At 49.5% G+C, this 19,869-nt stretch overlaps 9 protein-coding genes across 9 annotated transcripts; 4 read left to right on the top strand and 5 right to left on the bottom strand.

Annotated features, from left to right (window-relative positions):
• Positions 1-346: 346 nt before the first annotated feature.
• hasF (Zn(II)2Cys6 domain-containing transcription factor hasF) lies at positions 347-2,755 on the bottom strand (the record flags this gene model as incomplete). The annotated part of the gene is made up of 4 exons (XM_056707210.1): positions 347-848; positions 918-1,582; positions 1,648-2,160; positions 2,237-2,755. The coding sequence occupies 4 exons, from the start codon at positions 2,753-2,755 to the stop codon at positions 347-349; spliced, it is 2,199 nt and encodes a 732-aa protein (XP_056571512.1).
• Positions 2,756-2,916: 161 nt separating this feature from the next.
• N7489_001454 (uncharacterized protein) lies at positions 2,917-3,380 on the top strand (the record flags this gene model as incomplete). The annotated part of the gene is made up of 2 exons (XM_056707209.1): positions 2,917-2,971; positions 3,031-3,380. 2 exons carry the CDS (start codon positions 2,917-2,919, stop codon positions 3,378-3,380), a joined length of 405 nt encoding a protein of 134 aa, XP_056571511.1.
• Positions 3,381-4,512: 1,132 nt separating this feature from the next.
• N7489_001453 (uncharacterized protein) lies at positions 4,513-5,319 on the bottom strand (the record flags this gene model as incomplete). Its single annotated transcript, XM_056707208.1, has 1 exon — positions 4,513-5,319. The coding sequence occupies one exon, from the start codon at positions 5,317-5,319 to the stop codon at positions 4,513-4,515; it is 807 nt and encodes a 268-aa protein (XP_056571510.1).
• A 2,903-nt stretch (positions 5,320-8,222) lies between these two features.
• Positions 8,223-9,020, top strand: N7489_001452 (uncharacterized protein; the record flags this gene model as incomplete). Its single annotated transcript, XM_056707207.1, has 1 exon — positions 8,223-9,020. One exon carries the CDS (start codon positions 8,223-8,225, stop codon positions 9,018-9,020), a length of 798 nt encoding a protein of 265 aa, XP_056571509.1.
• Positions 9,021-10,007: 987 nt separating this feature from the next.
• On the bottom strand, positions 10,008-10,289 carry N7489_001451 (uncharacterized protein; the record flags this gene model as incomplete). Its single annotated transcript, XM_056707206.1, has 1 exon — positions 10,008-10,289. The coding sequence occupies one exon, from the start codon at positions 10,287-10,289 to the stop codon at positions 10,008-10,010; it is 282 nt and encodes a 93-aa protein (XP_056571508.1).
• Positions 10,290-11,826: 1,537 nt separating this feature from the next.
• On the bottom strand, positions 11,827-15,425 carry N7489_001450 (putative nuclear pore complex subunit Nup85; the record flags this gene model as incomplete). Its single annotated transcript, XM_056707205.1, has 3 exons — positions 11,827-12,284; positions 12,342-12,843; positions 12,903-15,425. 3 exons carry the CDS (start codon positions 15,423-15,425, stop codon positions 11,827-11,829), a joined length of 3,483 nt encoding a protein of 1,160 aa, XP_056571507.1.
• A 683-nt stretch (positions 15,426-16,108) lies between these two features.
• N7489_001449 (uncharacterized protein) lies at positions 16,109-16,609 on the top strand (the record flags this gene model as incomplete). Its single annotated transcript, XM_056707204.1, has 1 exon — positions 16,109-16,609. The coding sequence occupies one exon, from the start codon at positions 16,109-16,111 to the stop codon at positions 16,607-16,609; it is 501 nt and encodes a 166-aa protein (XP_056571506.1).
• Positions 16,610-17,160: 551 nt separating this feature from the next.
• Positions 17,161-18,460, top strand: N7489_001448 (Zn(II)2Cys6 transcription factor domain-containing protein; the record flags this gene model as incomplete). Its single annotated transcript, XM_056707203.1, has 2 exons — positions 17,161-17,235; positions 17,300-18,460. The coding sequence occupies 2 exons, from the start codon at positions 17,161-17,163 to the stop codon at positions 18,458-18,460; spliced, it is 1,236 nt and encodes a 411-aa protein (XP_056571505.1).
• Positions 18,461-18,608: 148 nt separating this feature from the next.
• N7489_001447 (RTA1 domain-containing protein) lies at positions 18,609-19,633 on the bottom strand (the record flags this gene model as incomplete). The annotated part of the gene is made up of 3 exons (XM_056707202.1): positions 18,609-19,069; positions 19,156-19,404; positions 19,471-19,633. 3 exons carry the CDS (start codon positions 19,631-19,633, stop codon positions 18,609-18,611), a joined length of 873 nt encoding a protein of 290 aa, XP_056571504.1.
• Positions 19,634-19,869: the final 236 nt, after the last annotated feature.

The following is a 19,869-nucleotide window of genomic DNA, read 5'->3' as shown; positions in this document are numbered from 1 at the left end:
ATGCTATTCAAAAATTCACCATTATATGTTCTACGCAGGGTTCAGCTTTGAACATTCACTTAATCTTTGACGACAAATGTTCGATAGGGGTTGGGACTGGTCATACCACAGATTACACCTCGACTCATGGAGCCGCCCTTAATCAGCATATAGCGCTAGCGTATGTCCAAATGACAGTGCAGGGTTTATAGATGCGATCTGAACTATACACTCAATCGATCCGCGCTCCACCCTTCTCCAACACTCCGCCCAGAAAGAGAAATGAGAAACTCTTCCACCATATCCCACAAAGGATGCTCCCCATGAACGTAATTAAATCGGCCGATCCATCAAGCCCAGCAATCAGTCACTGTGACAACCCATGGCACCCCATCGGACCCAAACTGGTGAAGTCCTCAAAATCGAACTCCTCCAGATTCACCAGACCCATGAAATCTGTCTTTTCAAAGCCTGTCACAGCCGAGCCTGGAGGAGCAGCAGGAAACGACTCCTTCGACATGGGAGAATTGTTCTCATATAAACCAGTCCCAGTTGGCTGGTTGCTAGCGATACCAGAACCGAGGCCCTGCTGGAATCGAATCCGATTCACCAACCAAATAATTGCGGGCCATGCACCGGTGGTATGCTGACCCCGAATCTCGTAGATGGCGTTCGCTAATTGGAGGCCTCGCTGGCGGAGATCGGCCCACTCCGGGGATTGGAAGCCGGGACTGCGGAGTTCGGAGAGTACGTAGAGAATCAAGTAGAAGCCGGCGTGGGAGAAGATATGCCACTGGAAGGGTTCACAGGCCTTGCTGGAGGCGATTGTACACCAGTTCTCGACGGCTGTGGCGGCATCAACAAATATACTTGACGTTTGATACTGTCAGTAAAAACATATTTACTTTCCCTGGTTTGGGGGAGGTCGGAGGGCTAACTTTCTTCTCATAGCGGGACCGATAACCTTCTCGCGATCTTGTCGGGGGATTTGAATCCAGAACATGACCCAGAATTTGGATTTCAAGTGGTTTCTCAAGTCTAGGGCCATTGACTGCATACTCACCCTCTTATCACAGTATCGAACGAGGTCGTCCAGATCCTTCTCAAACTCGCTGGCGATAGTCTCAGCAGTGTTGAACAGGCCTTGTAGCTCTGTTAATGCTTCGGCCTCGCCCACACCGCGGGGATTGGTGCGTAGCCCCTTTCGCGAAGCATGCGTCACCTGAATAATGCGCCCGTAGTACTGGACCGCGGTGGTCCGAAGGAGATAGATGGTCATGTCAGTGAATTTAGGGACATCCGAGAGTCTAACCGAGGGCGCCACCCCTTCGACCAGATCGACGTCATCTAGGCTGACAGGTCGACGTGTATCGAAGTCCGACCCGTGAATCGAAGGCGCAAACCCATGATCCTCCGCTGCGCGAAAGTCTAAGTAGCAGATTTGCGCCCATAAGCGACGGCGCAGCTCCACCTGTATAACATCCATCGTGCCCAGCGGTAGGGCTAAAGGGTCCCGGTGGAGTCCGCGGACTGTCGCCATTCGAATAGCCAGTCCAGTCAGCGGCCATACCTTTCCCAGGTCATCTTCCCGATATTGCGCGGTCTTTAGTGTATAAACATTGTTTAGCTCAATATAGGGACTGTCCTTCCTCTTTCCCTGAGACTTACCAGAAAAATCACAAATGCCTGCAAAACCTCAAAGCTCCTTGAGGTCATAAATTTCTGCCGTTTCAGATGCACTTCCGTTCCCGTGCGGTATCGATTCAGGAGGTGAGACCTATTAGTGCCGAACGCGTTGACCAAGTCGGTATCCTTCATACTGTTGACGGCCGCATAGAAGATGGACATGGCCAGCGGCTCGAATAGGTCCATGTTATTCGGGTGGAAAATCATATTGCTACTAGTCCCCGTCATGATGGGGATGTGATCGTTCTCTAAAAGGTAATGGGTGCGAACAAATGTGTCAAACCGACGGCCCAAACTCGGCCGATGGACAACTCGGTGAATCGGGTCGACATTGGCCAGGAAAACATTCAGGAGCAAATAACAATCCTCTCGTGTATCGGGCCAGAAGGTAGCACCATTAGCTATAGGGGAATCCGCGTCCCAGATGACATCTTCGAGCGCCTGTTCGGGGGGAGAATTCTGAGATTCTGCAATAACCGATTGGATGTCTTGGAGCTGAGGGAGCAGAGGCTTAGTTAGTATCGCTTTGCCTTGGCATAAGCACAAGCTTCAAAAACAACGGGGAGCGCACCTCTGCAGCCATCCAGGCCCAATGTTTGCCGGAGATGAAGTGGGGGACTCCATTATCGAGGATCAGTGCATCTTCTTGCGATCGCGGCCGTGGAGGTGACGCATTATGAGGGGCGGGTGTCGATTGTGCAGGTGTGAATGAGTCCAGCGACGAGGGACTATGCTCCGGTGCCTCATATGCTTTCGCTTGTGCCATGAAGTCACCAAGACGCTGAAGACCAGGATTGATTCGCGCTAGCGTGGATGAAGAGATCTTGGGGGCACTGCTTAGTTTGGTGATCCGGCCCGACTCTGGGGCCAGCCCCGGCGACTGGGGCTTCAACACGTAAGAACAGGCATATTCGCCTCGCTCACACACCAAACATTGCGGTTGTCGGCGGTCACATTTGACCTTGCGACTGCGACATGGCAGACAAGAGGTAATTGGACGAGAGAAGCTACTGAGGGCTGCAGGTGGAGATGAAATGAATTCCTTAGGGAATGATTGCGTGGATGAGGGGTGAAAGGGGGAGGCATACATGGCGAAAGAGATGGGAGGAAGAATGGGAAATGTGCCGGTGCGAACTACATGTACTATTAAAGCATCCGCACGCTGCTAGCAGCAGCAGCTCGAGCTGGTAAAATTGGACCCCAGTGGGATTTTAATTGGAATAAGTCCCACCTTTGACGCAAACCAGAGCCATGCTGAAGCGCGGAGCCTGTAAAATTGGGGCCATAGGAGATATGCATCTCCTGGGTACATATGTAGTTTCTTTCGTATGTTTCTTGCGAACGGTACGTACTAGTGCATACCAGGCAGGATTAACACGGAGGTATTTTACGCCCCAAGACGCAGAGAACGCCAAGACTCGGGCTCCATCAACGCCTTCTTCTGTCTCGAAATGACAGACCTCATCTACATAATGGGCATGCAATCCTCCTCTTCCGATTCCACATCCCACCAAGACGAACTCACCTGGCGCGCCCAGCACACCCCCCCTCCCATCCCAAATCCGTCCCGCGACAACAGCCGTGCAGACAGGAACAGTCGCTTCCTTCCCTCTGCGCTTCCGACACGCGGCGCAGTATGTTGTACATCTCGCCGCACATTGCACTCGTCTGCGACGCCGCGCACGTCATCCACCCGCGAGATCCCCAAATATTAATTTGCAAAAAGTGAATTCTTATGAAGTTCCTGGCCAACCAATGGGGCGCATTCCAAATATTAACCGCTGCACGATGAGCAAAATACCACGAACACGTTCCAGAACCACACTGCTATATACAGGTACGATAGGAAAACTCGTAACGTCGGTTCCGTCCCTAAAATCCTAGCTTAGGGCTGAGGTAGCATTTAGCTAGGCTATGTACTAACTTAGTAGTAATCCGACCACCCCCTATCTCCTATTCCAGCCTAATATACTCCGTCCAGAGTATCGACAAGCACGCGCAGCGGCCCGGGCGGCCCCGAACCCGACCGGTGTAATCGGTCTAGATCCAATCATTTTGCCAAGCAGCCACTGTGACTTCCAAGGTTGGTCTGCGCCAATATTACCAATATATTACGACCATCATAGTACATCTACCTAACCGCACACGTATACGGTGTTTAATTATCCAGACATGTATCCCCAGATCTAGGTTCTAGCTCAGGACACTTAGAGACACCATCCATGGATCCACGGATGCAAACTACCTAGGTACCTAGCTAAGTAACTAATTGATCCACTCGGCCATAATTGGTCAGTTATGGCTATGTGGCCTGCAGTACCCGTGGAGCCCCCATCCATAATAGGATAGGTAGGACTGGAAAGGTCTGGGCGAGCCCGCTAACAGCCTCGCCAATGCGGACTTGGTGCCAGACTCATACGACGCCCAACAACGCTACCCTATATTAGGGCACGCTCTCCACCAGTGACCAATTAGCACTATAGCTCTCTTGATGGGTGTTTTATAGTGCGGCTCACGTTCTAACCTTCAGTTTAGCTGCCCTAGCAGGCTACGTTAAAACAGATCAACTATTTGCCTTATATTGGTGTTCAATTCGGTAGGATAAGAATATCATGGAATATAGCATAGGAGGAACAATACGAATTAACACTATATATATGTATATTCTATATCGATTCCCGAATATATTTCAGCGACTGCCTAGGTGACTTGAGTAAGTGTTGACATGCATACATGCGATGCGTGCAGGGTATGCGTTTGTCTCTGTGCAGACTGAGCATTTGTCTGGTTTGTCGCGTTTGCCATTCTCGGAGGCTTCATATACAGCCTCCTTTCCATAGATTCATATCACATCTTTCTTCCTCCTTCATCCTCCTGGTAGCATCTAGCCTCAAGAATAAAACATAGATCAGAAACAATCTCAGCAGCCTGCCGATACTGCTGCTTCCAACATTTTTCTGTGATTTGAGAGCAAGGATGATTGTCGTTCGGGAAGAGCCCATTTTGGAAGCGCGACAAGATCTCTTCATCATCTTCCCAGCTATCAAGTTCAGGAAAGACCTCATGTCCAGTCATGATAAAGTAGATAGCGGAACCAAGCGCAAAAAGATCGGTCGCCACACATGCATAATCCCCATGGACTCGAGGCTGATATGACTTTGAGCACTCCCGAGAGAGCCCATCCAATAAAGTGTCGCCATCGGCGGACTTCAACATCCCCTGTAAGTCTGCAAGTAATATATCGAGATTCCCATCTAGTAGGAGATTCCGAAGGTTTATGTCACAGTGGATGACACGTTTTCCATGGATATAACTGACTGCTTCCGCAGCTTGTTTACACCAGAGTAGTTTCCTATCGAGAGGTATAAAGGACTGTGATATGAGATAGTCATGCAAAGAACCATTTGGTGCGCGTTGTAGGACGAGACCATCTTCCGTCAGGCCTTTTGAGGCGATAATACGGGGATGGCTTCCAAGGACCTCAAGAAGCTGGGCCTCTATCCGAATCCTCTCGTATTCGCCATGAATACACGGGTATTTCAAGACGGTAAACTCATCAATGGCTCCGACGAAACATTCGCCACCGCGACCAATAATCTCCGAGACCCCCGGGGGGTAATATGAGCGCACTTCGATGATTTCAACATGGGACATGGTATCTGTATGTTCATTACAGCCGTCCTACAACAATTAAAACCAGCGAAGTCAATAGACACCCCTTATGACTTACAGTTGCTGAGATTTGTGGACAAGACGTATCATACGCTTCAGAGTCACTAGCATGCTGTGTCCGACCTCGCAAGGCCTTAAAGATTAAACCAGACACAATATCTAAGGGATACCACATCGCTTGGAGCAGATGAAGAGTGCGGGAAAAAAGAATCCGTAAGACAGATGACATGTTGCGAAGACATGTTGCGAAGAGGACGTGTGAAGGAGCATTAGTGTCCTAATATATTAAAGGGATGTCTATACAGACCATGCAAACTATTCTAACTGATATCCTGACTAATCCATGCATTCTCCCGACCTCGGGAGGTTACCTACCTACCTAGGTAGGTAACTAACTAGGTATGTAGTGATATTAACTACCTAGTCATGTGATTTTATGGTGAAGCTACAACTAGTAGGTTCAGAGAAGCAGAGAGGAGAGAGTTGTATTAGGAAGGGAGGAAGCGAGCTCCCACTACAACTATCTACTACCAGAGGGTGAGGGCCTAGACCCACATATAGGGTCTCTACCACAACATTTTATGCCCAATGCCACTAGAGCCCTCTTCATCGCATTTACTATAGTGTTTTGAGGTGCGCCACAGTGCACAAATGAGCCCATTGGGAGAGCCGGCAAGATTGATCATATGGTTGCCGTTTCGGGCTAGGTACCGGCGTGCGGATAAGGAAATCGTTAGTATATGCGCTAAGGACATAGCTTATAATACTTACCGCGTGACAATGGAGGGGGTGATGGGGCTGTCTTGAGGGTGCTGGCCATGATGAGAATGTGGTGGGGGATGCAGTATTGAAAAGCGAGGTCGAGGTGGTTGGCTAGGAGACCTCAGGTTATCACATGCGTAGGTCGATAAAACGACGTTTAGGATCAGGTAGAGATAGCGGGAATCGGGTGACAAGCTATTGCTGATTCAGAAGGCATTGCCTTGATTGACTTATTGTTGAGGCTACTAAGGAGGACTACTAGTGAGAACTAGTATGGAGGGAAAATCGGGAAGAAGATGCATGCTATGAATCTATGGAAAAGCAGGCTGTATATGAAGCCTGTACTAACAAAGAAATGGCAAACCGACATATCAAACTGACAAAGCAAAACCTCAGTCTGCACAAAGGGACAAAGGCATAAAGACATACTATGCATGTCAACACACCCCCCCAGACTGAGCATCAAAAGCAAAAATCAATCTGGTTCGCATAGTAAAAATCATAGTAAAACGCATCGTAAAAATTGTAGTAAAAAGCATAGAGAAAGACGCAGTATGCAAATTTAATCCGTCTTTTCTTTCTTGCTCGCAAGCAGTTTTCGAAGCCTTTCGAAATCGACCTTTGGCAGTGCTTTTGTCAATGCATCTGCTGGATTATCCTTGCTGTCGATGAGTTGGATGTCGATCTGCGTTTCTTTCCAAGCGTGCTTCACAAATTGATATTTGACATCCAACCATCGACAGCAAGGATAATCCAGCAGATGCATTGACAAAAGCACTGCCAAAGGTCGATTTCGAACTGTTAAGGCTACGAGGCAAGCATATTGTTGGATGGTAAGGTGCTAGCGGTGCTGGGGGTAGGAGGCATTTAGCCTCGCTACCCCTGCTGCTAAAGCTAATAAATATGTGCTCGGAGAGAGCCCGGGCTCATAACCTGTTGAGGCTACGAAGGAGGACTACTAGTGAGAACTAGTATGGAGGGAAAATTGGGAAGAAGATGCATGCTATGAATCTATGGAAAAGCAGGCTGTATATGAAGCCTGTACTAACAAAGAAATGGCAAACTGACATATCAAACTGACAAAGCAAAAGCTCAGTCTGCACAAAGGGACAAAGGCATAAAGACATACTATGCATGTCAACACTTATACATGGAATCCAGCTATAAAGAACGATTGCTCGGGACTATAGGCCAAGGCCCATGCTTGTGCTGCTGTAAAGCGGGGTGCGGTTGGCGCTGGGTTAGTCGGAGGATCGGGAAAATTGCGAGCGTATATCAGGACCTGTCTTTAGTTCTTACCTTGGCTTTTATTATCATAAATTATTTTACCGTTCATTGCCCTTTATTTTTTTTTATAGTCTGAACTAGTTCCACTTCCTAGGGTTCGTCCTTTGACTATGCGAGATGGATTGCACTGCATAACTAGTCATATTACCAGGTGTTGAGATCCAGAGTGTTATCCTCCGCAGCATATTTACGTAAGTAGTAATAGCAGATTGGTTATTCATCCTAGCTTTGCTCCCGAATGCATGCCTAGTCAATTGACAAGTTTATAGTTAAGCTTAGTTTCCTCTTTAGCACCTACAGGACAAAGTACCCCAGAAAATTTAATGTCTTCGAGGCGCAATTATAGTCATCCTATAGTCACCTTAGTTCCTATTTCACATCGAGAAGTGTACTAGCGGATGAAAGAGTCGAAGTTTACGAAATCTTAGCTCGTTCGAAACGCTCCAATCTCCTATTTCAGTGCGTCACAGACAAACTATCTAGTCAACGTCTCATCAGAGTATCATTGCTAGTAGTTGGTAAACTGTGAATATCGTCGGCTCTCTAGAATTTCGGCCATCTTGATGGCATGATGGATCATATGATGCCTGATAAGAACAGGGGCCTCTAGGGTCTAGGTAATATATACGAGGGAGTGAGTCACCCTTTTCTATCTCAGACACGTAATACCCCCATGTCGGATAGCTGCCTAGCTAGTCAGCTCCGGAAAGGAAACGGTTACACTGCAGCTAAGCACTAGAAAGCACTAAGGATTTCAAGAATTGCAGCCGGGCACTCGAGTATTAATAGTCTTGTCGCGCCCCTCATTTAATGTATTCTCAACTTCCTAAACCAAAATGACATCTCTCCCGCCAAAGTACGAGATCCGCGTTCTCGGACCAGAACATGAAGAATGGGCCCGCGCAATTTGCATTCATACGAATTTATTCCACTCCCCACTCTGGCCGGTTGTTTATCCCGAGAACAAAACCCAGCGCGCCTACCAGACATTCCAGGCTTCGCACTATTTAATGAAACACCAGATCGATTCCGGGAAGTCCCTTGGTGTCTTCGACAAGGAATACCAATACAAACGCCCCGAGTCTGCAGCCACTGGGGGCAAGCTATACTGGAATCTGGAAGATGAGAATGCCACCGAAAGCGACCTCGCAGAACAGATGGATTTCCCCCTAGTCTCAATTGCCATGGCCTACGATGGCATTGACGAGTTGGACATGGCTCAGATCAAACCTCTGATAGCAAAACTGCCCTTGTTTGAAACGGTTTACCACGCCCTCGAGGAGCGTGACCAGCGCGATCCTGCGTCGTGGAAGCCCACTGCGCGTGGACAAGTCCTGATGCGCAACGCGACCAACACTGTCCGTTCTTATTCTGGCTGTGGGCTTATGAGGCTGCTTGCTGAAGAGATGATGAGACGTTCGGCTGCTGAAGGGTTCCGCGGTATCCAGATCGAGAGTATTTCCCCTGCTGTGCAGAAGGTGTGGTCTAACCCGCCGGCACCGTTCAAGGGGACTATCATCAGTCAGCTTCACACGACGACGTTTGAAGAGAAAGATGAGTCGGGGGAGGTTTTATATCCATTCCGACCGGCGAATGTGAATATTTCCAAGATCTTTGTCGACCTCCGGTCTTGAATTCATGAAGAGGTTAACTTCGCTCCTTAGCACGAATTGAACTGATACATACTCCGAATAAAGATCTAGCATGTAGTTTATGTGACAGTAGACTATGCAATGTAGCGTATATTGGCACATAGCTAGAGTGCTCCCTCGTGAAGGTGTGTAGTTCAACATCCACACGTTCAGTAGTACACCTATATCAAGCTCCACCCCTTGTTATCTACTCGATATGATCTTGCTAGGGCAAGCCAACTTTGTTTAATTGATGTGCTAGAATATATGCACTGATGTATAGGTTCAATTGAGATTTGACTATTCCCCATACCTACATAACGAGAAGTGTTCCCAAGGTTATACTAGGCAACCATTGGCTTACCCTCGATAAAGCCATCGCGGCTCGGGGGCGTCGTTACATTTAATATAGCTTTGCTTTCCTTCAACTGCTCAGACAGGTTTTGTGGTTTGTCCATAGATCACCGAAAGAATGCAATGGATTACTATTGCTTGTTACAAGGAACCAGTCCTCGTCTCATCCGAATTAGGAACGCAGGACATATAGCGACAGACACATTCAATGACAAAAGAAACGCCCACAATGCATTAGATCTTCAACCTCATGGTCCTGCATCCGCCCATCATCCGTACCGTATAGTCTCACATACCACATCATCTCACACATATCCTCGTTTGCACCTTCACCCTGCACTCTCTGTTCCAGGACTTTGCGGTACCCAACACCGGGTTGAATATAATTCGGAGTGTGGAATCCATCCATATTCGACAAAGCAGTCCACTCTCTAGGAGCAACGACCACAGCACTGCAAAGACCCAAAAGCCAAGTGCAGAGAAAGTGCAAAAAGAACCCACCAACTCTCCGGCAGGAATTCCCAACACCAGTGTTGACAACATTCCGAAGAACCTATTCCACACACACACACACACACAGATTCAAGAAGACAAAAAGAACAAACCGAAACAACACATGCAAAATCACCTCCGAAATCATAATGGCACAGCCATATACCGATTCTCACCCTCACATTCACATTCATCCTCACTCCCACTCAAATCCAGACTCCCATACCCAGAATCAGACCACTGCCTCGCACCAGGCGAAACAGCATATATCCCGCGTCCCGAATGTCTGTCACAGGCATACCCAACCAGGACGGTCTTTTCCTGTACTGTATGGCCGCGCTGCCCATAGGCAGAGCATGGGTCGATCGAGTGTTCGAAGTAGAGGCATTTGCAGACGGAGTAGCGTTCGACGACTTTGTAGCACATTTTGTGTACGGTATTAGGTTGGGGTAATGGATTGGTGGTGGTTGAAGTATGGGTTGGCTTATTCGAGATTCGAAGAGAAAGCGATCCAGCCGATTGAATGAGTAGAAGGAGAAGAAGTAGAAGTAGAAGTAGAGAATAGAAATAGAACGGAGTATAGAAAGAAAACGCTGTCTCACGAAAGAATGACCCGAAATGGAATTAGAGGGAGTGACTGGGTTGCCAGAGGGGGTTATAGAGGGAGTGTGGGTTATATATGCGATTATCGAACCGATACATGCATATTTATGGAATACAATACCAGGGTAGAATATAAAAAGTAGAATATAATAATTATTATAATCGAACGGTCGATCCATCAGCCCTATGGGTTGTAGCCCCAGGCAGAAACCAAACGGGGCGCGCCCAGTTAACAAGCCTGAAGAGAAATTAGTGTGAAGAGTGTGAATACTGTGAATAGTTACTCCATTTGATTCCAGCTTACCCCACCGTGTCAATCGGTACTGGGTATCTACGTGGATCTCCATGAATCTGCATGGGTCGAGCCTAGCAAAGTATCCATTTACCCCTCTATGCTGTATGCACTGGCTATGTAGGATAGTGGGGGGTGATACACAGTAAAAAGACCAGTCCAGTTCCATCCTCAGCTGGAATGTGCACTCTGACTACAAATTCTCACCATGACACGAACAGTGACTGCAAAATGATCTGCAATAAAGTGAGGAAGCAAAGACGGTGAACGTATGAAGCCCATCCAGTCCGGCCGGTGAGCCACAGGCTGTGCAGCGCCAGAATATTCAACAGATAGGATTAATACGGAATTGGGAATAACGGATCGCCATATGACTGGTTGGACGATGTCGATCGTGACTCCCAAGTGCCCAGGTGGACATCCGGGCGCTTTTGAGTCAGAGCCTCTTGACACAGCCCTGTCACTTCCTCGGGACTGCGGCTCAATGGATATAGGGCTGTGATCTGTTGTTCACCGCATATCAATGACTACATGTCCATCGAAAATGTTATCTTTTCTGTTGGAATCTGTCAAATTCAAGCGGTGACATTTTGTGTCGGGTTGATGTGGAGCGGATTAGGCGCCCGAATTCAGCTGCTGACGCTAATACTAACAGAGTTGCCTAGGGACCCTGCGAGAACCGGTTTTTCCTTTTTGTTTAATTTGACGCTAAATCGCTATGTTTTTCCCTGGCAGGATACTTGGGATATCCGTCAGAGCCGTAGGGCTGAGGGCTCGAGCCCACTGGGATTATTGCCGTTTTGGGTTGGAGGCAGGGATAACAAGTCATAACTACTACCCGTGGACAGATACAGATACACTCGACAGTATATGCAGAAAACCTCGATACTGGCTCTAGAAAGATTAAGTAGCGTAGTAAGTCTGATATCGTACAGCGCCTGTCATAAAGGCAAAGGGCCCTGAACAAGCAGATATGTGTGTGCAAGGCTAAGCTAAATTCATTTCCCGGATTAAACACCATTTTCAAAACTAGGCCTCCCTCATATGTTGTACTTTAACTCCGTAATTTCAGATTGATCCCATCGCGCCATGACTCAACCCGCGAGCTAATCCCAGTCGAAGCATTTGGAGGATATCCTCGCCCTTGGCGGTCTCGGGAAGCCCGGCCCGCCAATCCCATCCCCGATCGGCGCGGGCTTTGTCACCTGGCGCGGGCACTAGGACGCCTGAGCTGCCTACAGAGGTAGGGCCGGATCCTGAACCGGAGCGTGCGCGTGCTGACTCGAGCATGTCGTTGCCGATGAAGGCGAAGCTGGAGGCGGAAAAGTTCGACACGGATTTCTTCAATAGCGCGCGGGGGGACGGCGGGCCATCTGATCCTCCGCGAGTTGATGATTGGTATTCGAGTAGGGTAGAGCGGAAACATTCCTCGCACTGGGCGTACACACGGGGCGTGACGGTTTGCAGGTCCTCAATTGCAGACAGGATGGTGAACTGTTGGGACACAGACAGGACTGCAGTGGGTTCTAGTTCAAAGTTAGCATCGGAGAAAAGTGTTGACGTGGTTAGATTGGGATACTCACGGTTCACAAACGCACAGGCTTCACCCAGCAGAGCCAGTAGTCCATCCACCTGCACAGCGGAATCACGGTCCGGGTCATAGAGACCTCCGTAAATATTATCCGCCGCACTCCCAATAACAGCCGCGAGAGCCTGCGCCGCGGCACGTCGTCGAGCCAACGGCTTGTAGCGTGGTCGCTGGCCCTCTTGTAGTTCGAATTCCTCGTCGCGAATCTCATAGAACCGACGCAGCGTCGCGTAACCACTGAGATAGAACTGGAGAATCCGAGCGGCTTCTTCGTCGACCTGTGCGATGGATGACAGGCATGCTTTGGGTTCCTTCATCAAAGAGCGCAGTTGCTCATCGAGATCGGCCGTCGCAGGGTATGCGCGTGACTGAACCAAGCTGTAAGAAATCAAAAGGTCGACAACTGACTTGACCTTGCGTCGGCTCTGGGCACGGGCATAGCAGACGAGCGCCAGACCGAAGTTTTCGGATTTCGAGGTCAACATGTCGCCGAATCGCTGTCGGTAAAGTTAGCATATGATCAGATAGTCAAAAGCAGTTCCTTTCTACCACTCACCTCAGATACCCGACGCCCTTGATCCTCAAGCTCAAGTTCCGAGCAGAGAACCACTAGTTTGTCCAACTGATCAGAGCTTTCCAAAGGAAGCTTATCCACGATCTCGGACACGGCCTTCTTCATCTGGGTCGCATCGTCAAAGCGGCTCAATACCTCAATAGCCAGCTCCCATCCTTCACGGGAACTGTGCTCGTTCTTGATAACGGGTCGGTCATACAGTCCAAATGCGTAACTGCGGAGAATATCGTCCTTGTGCAAATGGCGGGCCGGGGACTTGTTATCCTGCCCGTACGAAAGAACCATAAGATCATTCTCAGACAGGCCAGGCAGCGTCTTTGGGCTGCTTCCGGACTCAAACCAGCCTCCTAGGCTGGCAACTTCTGCCACAGCGGCAGCTACGCAAAGTGACCATGACTGTATCAACTCCAACACACCCTGCACGTTGCCTTCAAAGACAGATGCAAGACCGACTTCCATGCTGCTGAGCGTATTGGGTCGGAAATCAGCGTTGTCGGTCCCATCGCTGGTAGTATGGCTGAGAGCTAGTTCGAGACGGTCGAGGTAGGCGCCACGCATGTTGCGATCAACAGCACGAGCGCGTTTGTTTGGGCCGCGCGAGCGCAAGAAATTTTGGAAGTTGTCGCTGGATGAGGTAGCACCAAAGTCCATAGTGGAACCGGTGTCATCCTCACCATCCCACCATGCAGTCAAAGCAATGGTCGCCTCCACCCAGTCTTGAGACTTGCTCTTGATGGCAGACGGGTCGCCCAGAATAATTCGGTAGATAGATCTCAAGCTCTGATAAATTGACCATGGAACACGGCTCTCTGCCATACGAGCCGATTGAGCGAATGAGATTGGGTTCTTGTTGGCGTTACTTGGGTTAAAAGTGGGCAAACCAAAGTTGATGGCCTGGAAGCGATTCTCTGGAACCGGCACAATCGATTCATCTCGCTCCTCTCCCTCGGCGAATTCCTCCAGATCAGTGACAGCTGAAAGGACCCGTTTCCGGTACTGAGACCAATCAAGACCGGTGACCTCCCAGTCTTCAGATTGGGTTCCGGGGCATGATTCAAAGATCTGAAGAGCCTTGTTGACGCATCGTTGGATATTTTGCAGCTGTGCGCCGCGGTAGCCAGGCTGTGGGAGTCCATCCTCCAATGCTGACCGGGCGTAGTTGAAGTCTCCGGAACGAAGAACATCCGCGGCATCGGCCAGGCGACCACGCAGCACGGAAGCAATGATAATATCCCAGAAGTTGGAGGATGCGGTCGGGTTCGGTTCCACATATTTCAATGCTTGGAGATCCTTGGTCTGCGATGCGTGGTTTTCACTAAGCCAGTCAAGCAAAACCTGTGGCAGAGGTTTAGGAACGGGGAGTCTCGTCATGGCTTTCACCATACCGGCAGCGCCGGTGCGCATGGGGTTGATGTTGGCAGTCGAAGGTGCTTCGCGAGAAGGGTGGTGGATTTGGAGTAGCAACGAAGCCAAGAAGGTAGCTTTCGCGAGATCGGGAGCCTGCTCCCCGGGCCCAATACCAGAATGGACGCCGTAGGGTCGGTCAATCCCACTTTCATCGGCGCAAGCCTGCCAACTGTCCGCCAATTGCTTTGATACATTGGCCAGTACAGCATCGAAATCGACATGTTTGAATTCCGCGGCTTTGAGCTCGTCTGAGAGTCTTCCCAGGGCATCCTCCGTTTTGAGAATCATCTCACTTGGCTCTTTAACAAGGGCAATGCGGGATCTGGCAGCAAGGTTATGAAGAATAGATGGCATCCCGGACGGCTTTTTGGGGGCCAAGTTGGTGTTGCGGATAGGCGACTGATGCGCCCAATTTTCGTCAAGCTTCGGTCGCTTAGCATCGCTTGGATTCGAATAGATCGGTTTGCGCTGTGCACCCATGGAGGGCTGGGATTCGAAGGGGTTTCCGAAAGTCGAGTCTAAGAAGTTGAAGTTCTTTGAGCGGTCCTGGGTGCTTAGGTCCAATTCTTCTTCAGCTTCCTCCTCCTCTTCGACTTCTTCTTCCTCCGGTTCCATCTGGTTTTCTTGCTCTTCGTTAAAGTCACTCAGTTGAGACGAGGCAAACCCATTAGACTGTCCGAAATTCATCGAATCTTCAAATCCGCCTCCATTCGGCACACCGAAACGGAGACTGGAGTTTCCTGTGAGCTTAGCGGAAGGGGGTTTAGTCTGCTTGGGCATGGCATAATCCGTCGATCCAAAGGAAGAGCCGAAGATGCTGTCATTTGTGTTGATGTTACCGGACTTGGTAAAGACAGAGTTGGAAAAGTCATTTCTTGAAAAGGAATTATGGTTTGTAGAGAATGCGCTATCGTTTCTGGAGAAGGAGTTGATGCGCGAGCCACCGTTGATGTTGGATGTAGAATGCGGTATGAATGAGCCAGCAGTGGATGGTGGCGGGCCAGCAGGAGTTGTCGAGATATTGCTCCAGAGGCTGCGTGAGCGGTCTTTCTCCGGTGTCTCAGGGGGACTGGACTCGTAGGGTACTTGGAACGACATCGTGGGTGGGTTGATTAGAATGAGAAGAGACGGCTTGATGGCATCAGAGGATGCAAGTTTTGGGCCGCAACAGCTCTAAGAACTGTTAGATGGAACAAACGACAATCTCAATCGATAAAGAGTAATTCTCGGAGCAGCGAAGAAGGTCGATGCAGTTGATTGTTTGTCGGAGAAGCGTCCTCTTCTCCAGATTTGCTTGTTTTTCTTGCCCTTCACTTTCCGCTTCGACGCGACGGCGGAAATTATCAGGCAATCAGGCATCATTAACCAGATCATGTGATGTTACTTCACTATCAGTCACGTGTAATTGCTTACTCAGACTAGCTTTATTGGAGCCTTGAAGATCAGGCCAAATACGGGATAACATCACGTGGCGCAATTTAGGGGCCACAACTTGATTGGCTCGTAGCCCTGCACTGCCAGCATCGCCTGACAGCCCTGGAGGGCTCAGCGGTTGGGGGCCAAACCCGATGATAATGCACCTGATTGCCTGGAGGCTTGAAGGGCACACTTAGTGAGCTCAGCCTTGCAAATGGTTCCCAATTATCTTGTTTGAACAGGGCTGAGCCTCTCTCTAATGGATCTGAGAACTAAGATATATAATGAACTCACTGGTCCGAGTTCAAGGGAAATAATCCCAAATCTACACTGGATTATACTATTATCAATTCACCACATCCATTATGAATCCAGCCGCCCAGTATGTCATCACCCACAGCTTCTGGCGCCACAACTACGATGTCAGCACAACAAACAAAACACACCTCTTCCATGTGGCCACCTCCTCCTTCACACCAGGAAAGCCGGATCTTACTTTCCACCGCAGCCCCGACTCTAACGGGCCCATTGCGGGAGTGTGTAAGTTCCGGCACTTCTCCTCAGACTGCGAGATCGGTCTAGCAGACCCAGAACGGTCCAACAGAATGGATTGGGAATACCTACACAATAAAGGCTTTACGAAGCGCACATATTGGTTCCGCATGCAACTGGACGATGGCACCAAGCAGACTTTCACCTGGAAACGAACCCACTCGCTTGGCAGTGGTTCTGAAAACAGTAAACTAGTCGAGGAGACCAGCCAGACTGTCGTGGCGGTCTTTTCCTCCGGCGGCACCTTCTCAAAAACAACCGGTTACTTGGATATATACTCAAGTCTGGGCCGCGTTTCTCCCTTATGGTACTAATCTCGGCAATTGCCTTGATTGAGAAGCGTGCTTCTGCAGGTCGGGGTGGGGGAGCAGGGGGAGGGGGAGGAGTTTGTTAGGCCAAGACTTGGGTTTCACCGATGGCGCTTCTGTATACCGCACAATGATGAGGCCACGAGAAACATGAAGGGTGAGACGTACGGTTTATTTAGTGTTATTTTAGCTATGCCCTTGGCGCAAGTGCCACGTTCTCTTAAATTTCTTAAATTTGTTTTACGATACACGGTACTTTGTCCCAAGTAAACCTGGTGTACCTAGATCAACGGTTAAACGAAAGGCTCGCTCCAAATGTCCAAAAAACTAAACGAGGCAGTGCAAGTAAGACACTGTTCCAGATTGGACAAGCCTTTTTCGATGTTTGATCGACAGGGTTCTGTTACATAATCCTATACTGTCGACCTCGGGAGGTTCCCGGGGTCCACGGGACGGTTCTCTCGAATCCTGTTGCCTGCCCTTGAGGGAAAGACAGCCCTAAAAAAATCTAGAGCCTCCGGTTTTCTTCTTCTTCCGAACTATGGCAATCCAATAACATGACTATGGCGCTCCGACGACCACATCGGAAATCTCGCCACGGCTGCAAAGAATGTAAAAGAAGACGAGTGAAGGTACGAAACAAGGAAAACGAAGAAGAAAAAATTAAAAAAGAGTAGCACACTCATCCCATCATAGTGCGACGAAGCCCGGCCATTCTGCACCAACTGTGCCAACCGCCATTCTGAATGCGAGTACGGGTCGTCAACCTCTCTACTGTGGGCAAATGAAGGGTCCGACAGCGGACAGGCAGGCGAACCAGCATCGGGACTTCGTTCACCCTCAAGTTCAACCGCAGGAACGGGGACAGCAGACTCCCTCGGAATCCTTAGCCAGCTGGGCAGCCAAGATGCCGCAACCTCAGCCGGGCCTGCACTGAACCTCAACGACCTGGAGCTGATGATGCAGTGGTGCAACACGACGTTCCAGACACTGTCACGCAACGAGCGCACTGATCCAATCTGGCGCAACCTTGTGCCCGAAGAGGCGCTCTCGCACCCATTTTTAATGCACGGCATCTTGGCCCTGTCCTCGCTGCATCTCGCTCGAACAGGGCCGGAGCCGACCCACCGAGCGTCATATCTCAATCGCGCCGTCGCGCACCAGAATCAAGCGCTGGCGCTGTTCCGGGAGCTGCTGGGTGACGTGAATGAGAGTAATGCCAAGGCGATGTTTGCTTTTGCGGGCATTGTGGTTATCTACACGTTTGCATTCCCGCATACGCCGGACGCGCAGGATCCGTGGTCCTGCGTCGACGATTTGTACCAGGTTCTGGTTTTGACGCGTGGAGTGCAACAGGTTATTCGTGCGCCACGAGACTGGAATTTTCTAGTGAACACTCCTTTCGGTCCGATTTTGCAGGTTGAGGAGGTTCAGGGCCCGATCCCTGACGATGCGAGTGCTATGCTCCAACAACTGCGTGAGGCGAACGAAGCGTGCGGGGCGCGGGATCCGAACCATGCACTGCAGGTTTACGAAGGGTCCATTTCCAATCTGGAGGAAATGCTCAGTTGGTGCTACAGCGGGATGAGGTCGACTACGATTGTGGGGAGATGGGCGATCCGCTTGCATCCTCGGTTTATGGAGTTGCTGCTTGAAAGAGACCCCTTCGCATTGGTTCTGTTGGCGCAGTATGGCGTGCTTTTGCACTATTCGAAGGATGGCTGGTGCTTTGGCGAGTGGTGTGTCAGGGTCTCCAAGGCCGTGTGGGCAATTCTGGACGACCAGTGGAGGCCGCTGATCGAGTGGGCCATGAAAGAGATTCTCGGCGTTAACTTTCTGGAACAGGTTGACCATTGAAATCTTTTTAACATGTTCATATTCATTCATATACCCAAGTCCAAAGCGCCGAAACCACAGAAGAAATTCTACCAAATAAAAAGAAAACAATTCGAATCTCCACCGCTATATTTCCACAATTATCGCAACAAATCCCCGTCATAACTCGCTAGACCGCGCTCGAGCCCTCCATGACCTTCAAGCCACCCATAGCCGTTACGACTCTTCCCCTCCCAAGAAGATAGTTCACCTCACTAGGGTGAATGATCACGAAAATGACCATCATGGCAAACATCAACAATCCATCAAAGACATAAATGAAAACCTCGTGCTCCATGAGGTAACCATGTGGGCCCTGGACGTACTCGACAACACGAACGATGGACCGAATGAGAATGAGGATACTAGACGAGTACAACGCCCACATATGCTTGCGCCATGGGTACTCGTCTGCCACCGCACGAGCTCCGGAGTGAGATCCCATGCGCTGCTGGAAGATGAACGCACTAATCAGGAAGAAGCCGAAGAAGACGATTTGCACGATGAGGCCGCCGATGACAACGTTCTGGCCGGTGCTTGTTGAGGATGACGGGTCGGCGGAGCTTGTGCCGGTGACCATGATTCCAGCACCTGTTGGAGTATTAGCATTGGGTTTCGAAAGAGTCAATCGATTTAAACCGACTGTGAAGAATCGATAGAGAGGGGAGGAAGCATACCAGAAGCCTGCATCAAGAAACTCAACACATCACCCGCGACGAATATCTTGGTCGTCCAACCAACCCGAATCAATGAAAACTGCTCCCCCTTGACCATCATAATAATCCGACCCAGTTCCATGTAGATACTGGCTGCGAACAGCGCCGGGGCAACAAGCAGCAACGTGCTCTGCATAACATAAGGTCCGATGGTCCAATCGGGTGATTGTTTCGATGACATGGCACGGCCGATATATCCAACTAGCTCAACTGTGAGTGTATTAGTACTGGAGAAGTCTGGAGTTTGCTTGGGTACGGGTCTAAGTTGATACTTACAGTATCCACCGATCACGAGCGGGATGAAGAACCATGTTCTCGTGCGGAACAAATGATATGTGTGCATTAAAGTGACAATTGCAAAGCAGATTACGAATACTACTGCAGCGCCCATTGAGGGGTAGTATTCATAGGCGGTCCAGCCGGGGTGGGAAGAAGACATCTTGAATATAGTTTGAGTAATAAGAGGCAAGGCCAGGTTGGATTGAATTGATGACTTGGAAAACTAAACTAAAGACCACTCTTATATATGTGTTAATTCAGAATTTTCTCTAGATCTAAAACGGGATCCAGGCAAGAAAAGGAGAGTTCGTATACATGCACTTTTCGTATTGCTATCCCGATATGGAATGGGGATATCCACTAGACCTAATCGGGAATAAGGTACGCGATACGAAA

This window comes from Penicillium chrysogenum, assembly GCF_028827035.1.
Source record: "Penicillium chrysogenum strain IBT 35668 chromosome Unknown utg000001l_segment0_segment0, whole genome shotgun sequence".
NCBI classification, from domain to species: Eukaryota; Fungi; Ascomycota; class Eurotiomycetes; order Eurotiales; family Aspergillaceae; genus Penicillium; species Penicillium chrysogenum.
This window is presented reverse-complemented; position numbering and strand designations above follow the sequence as displayed.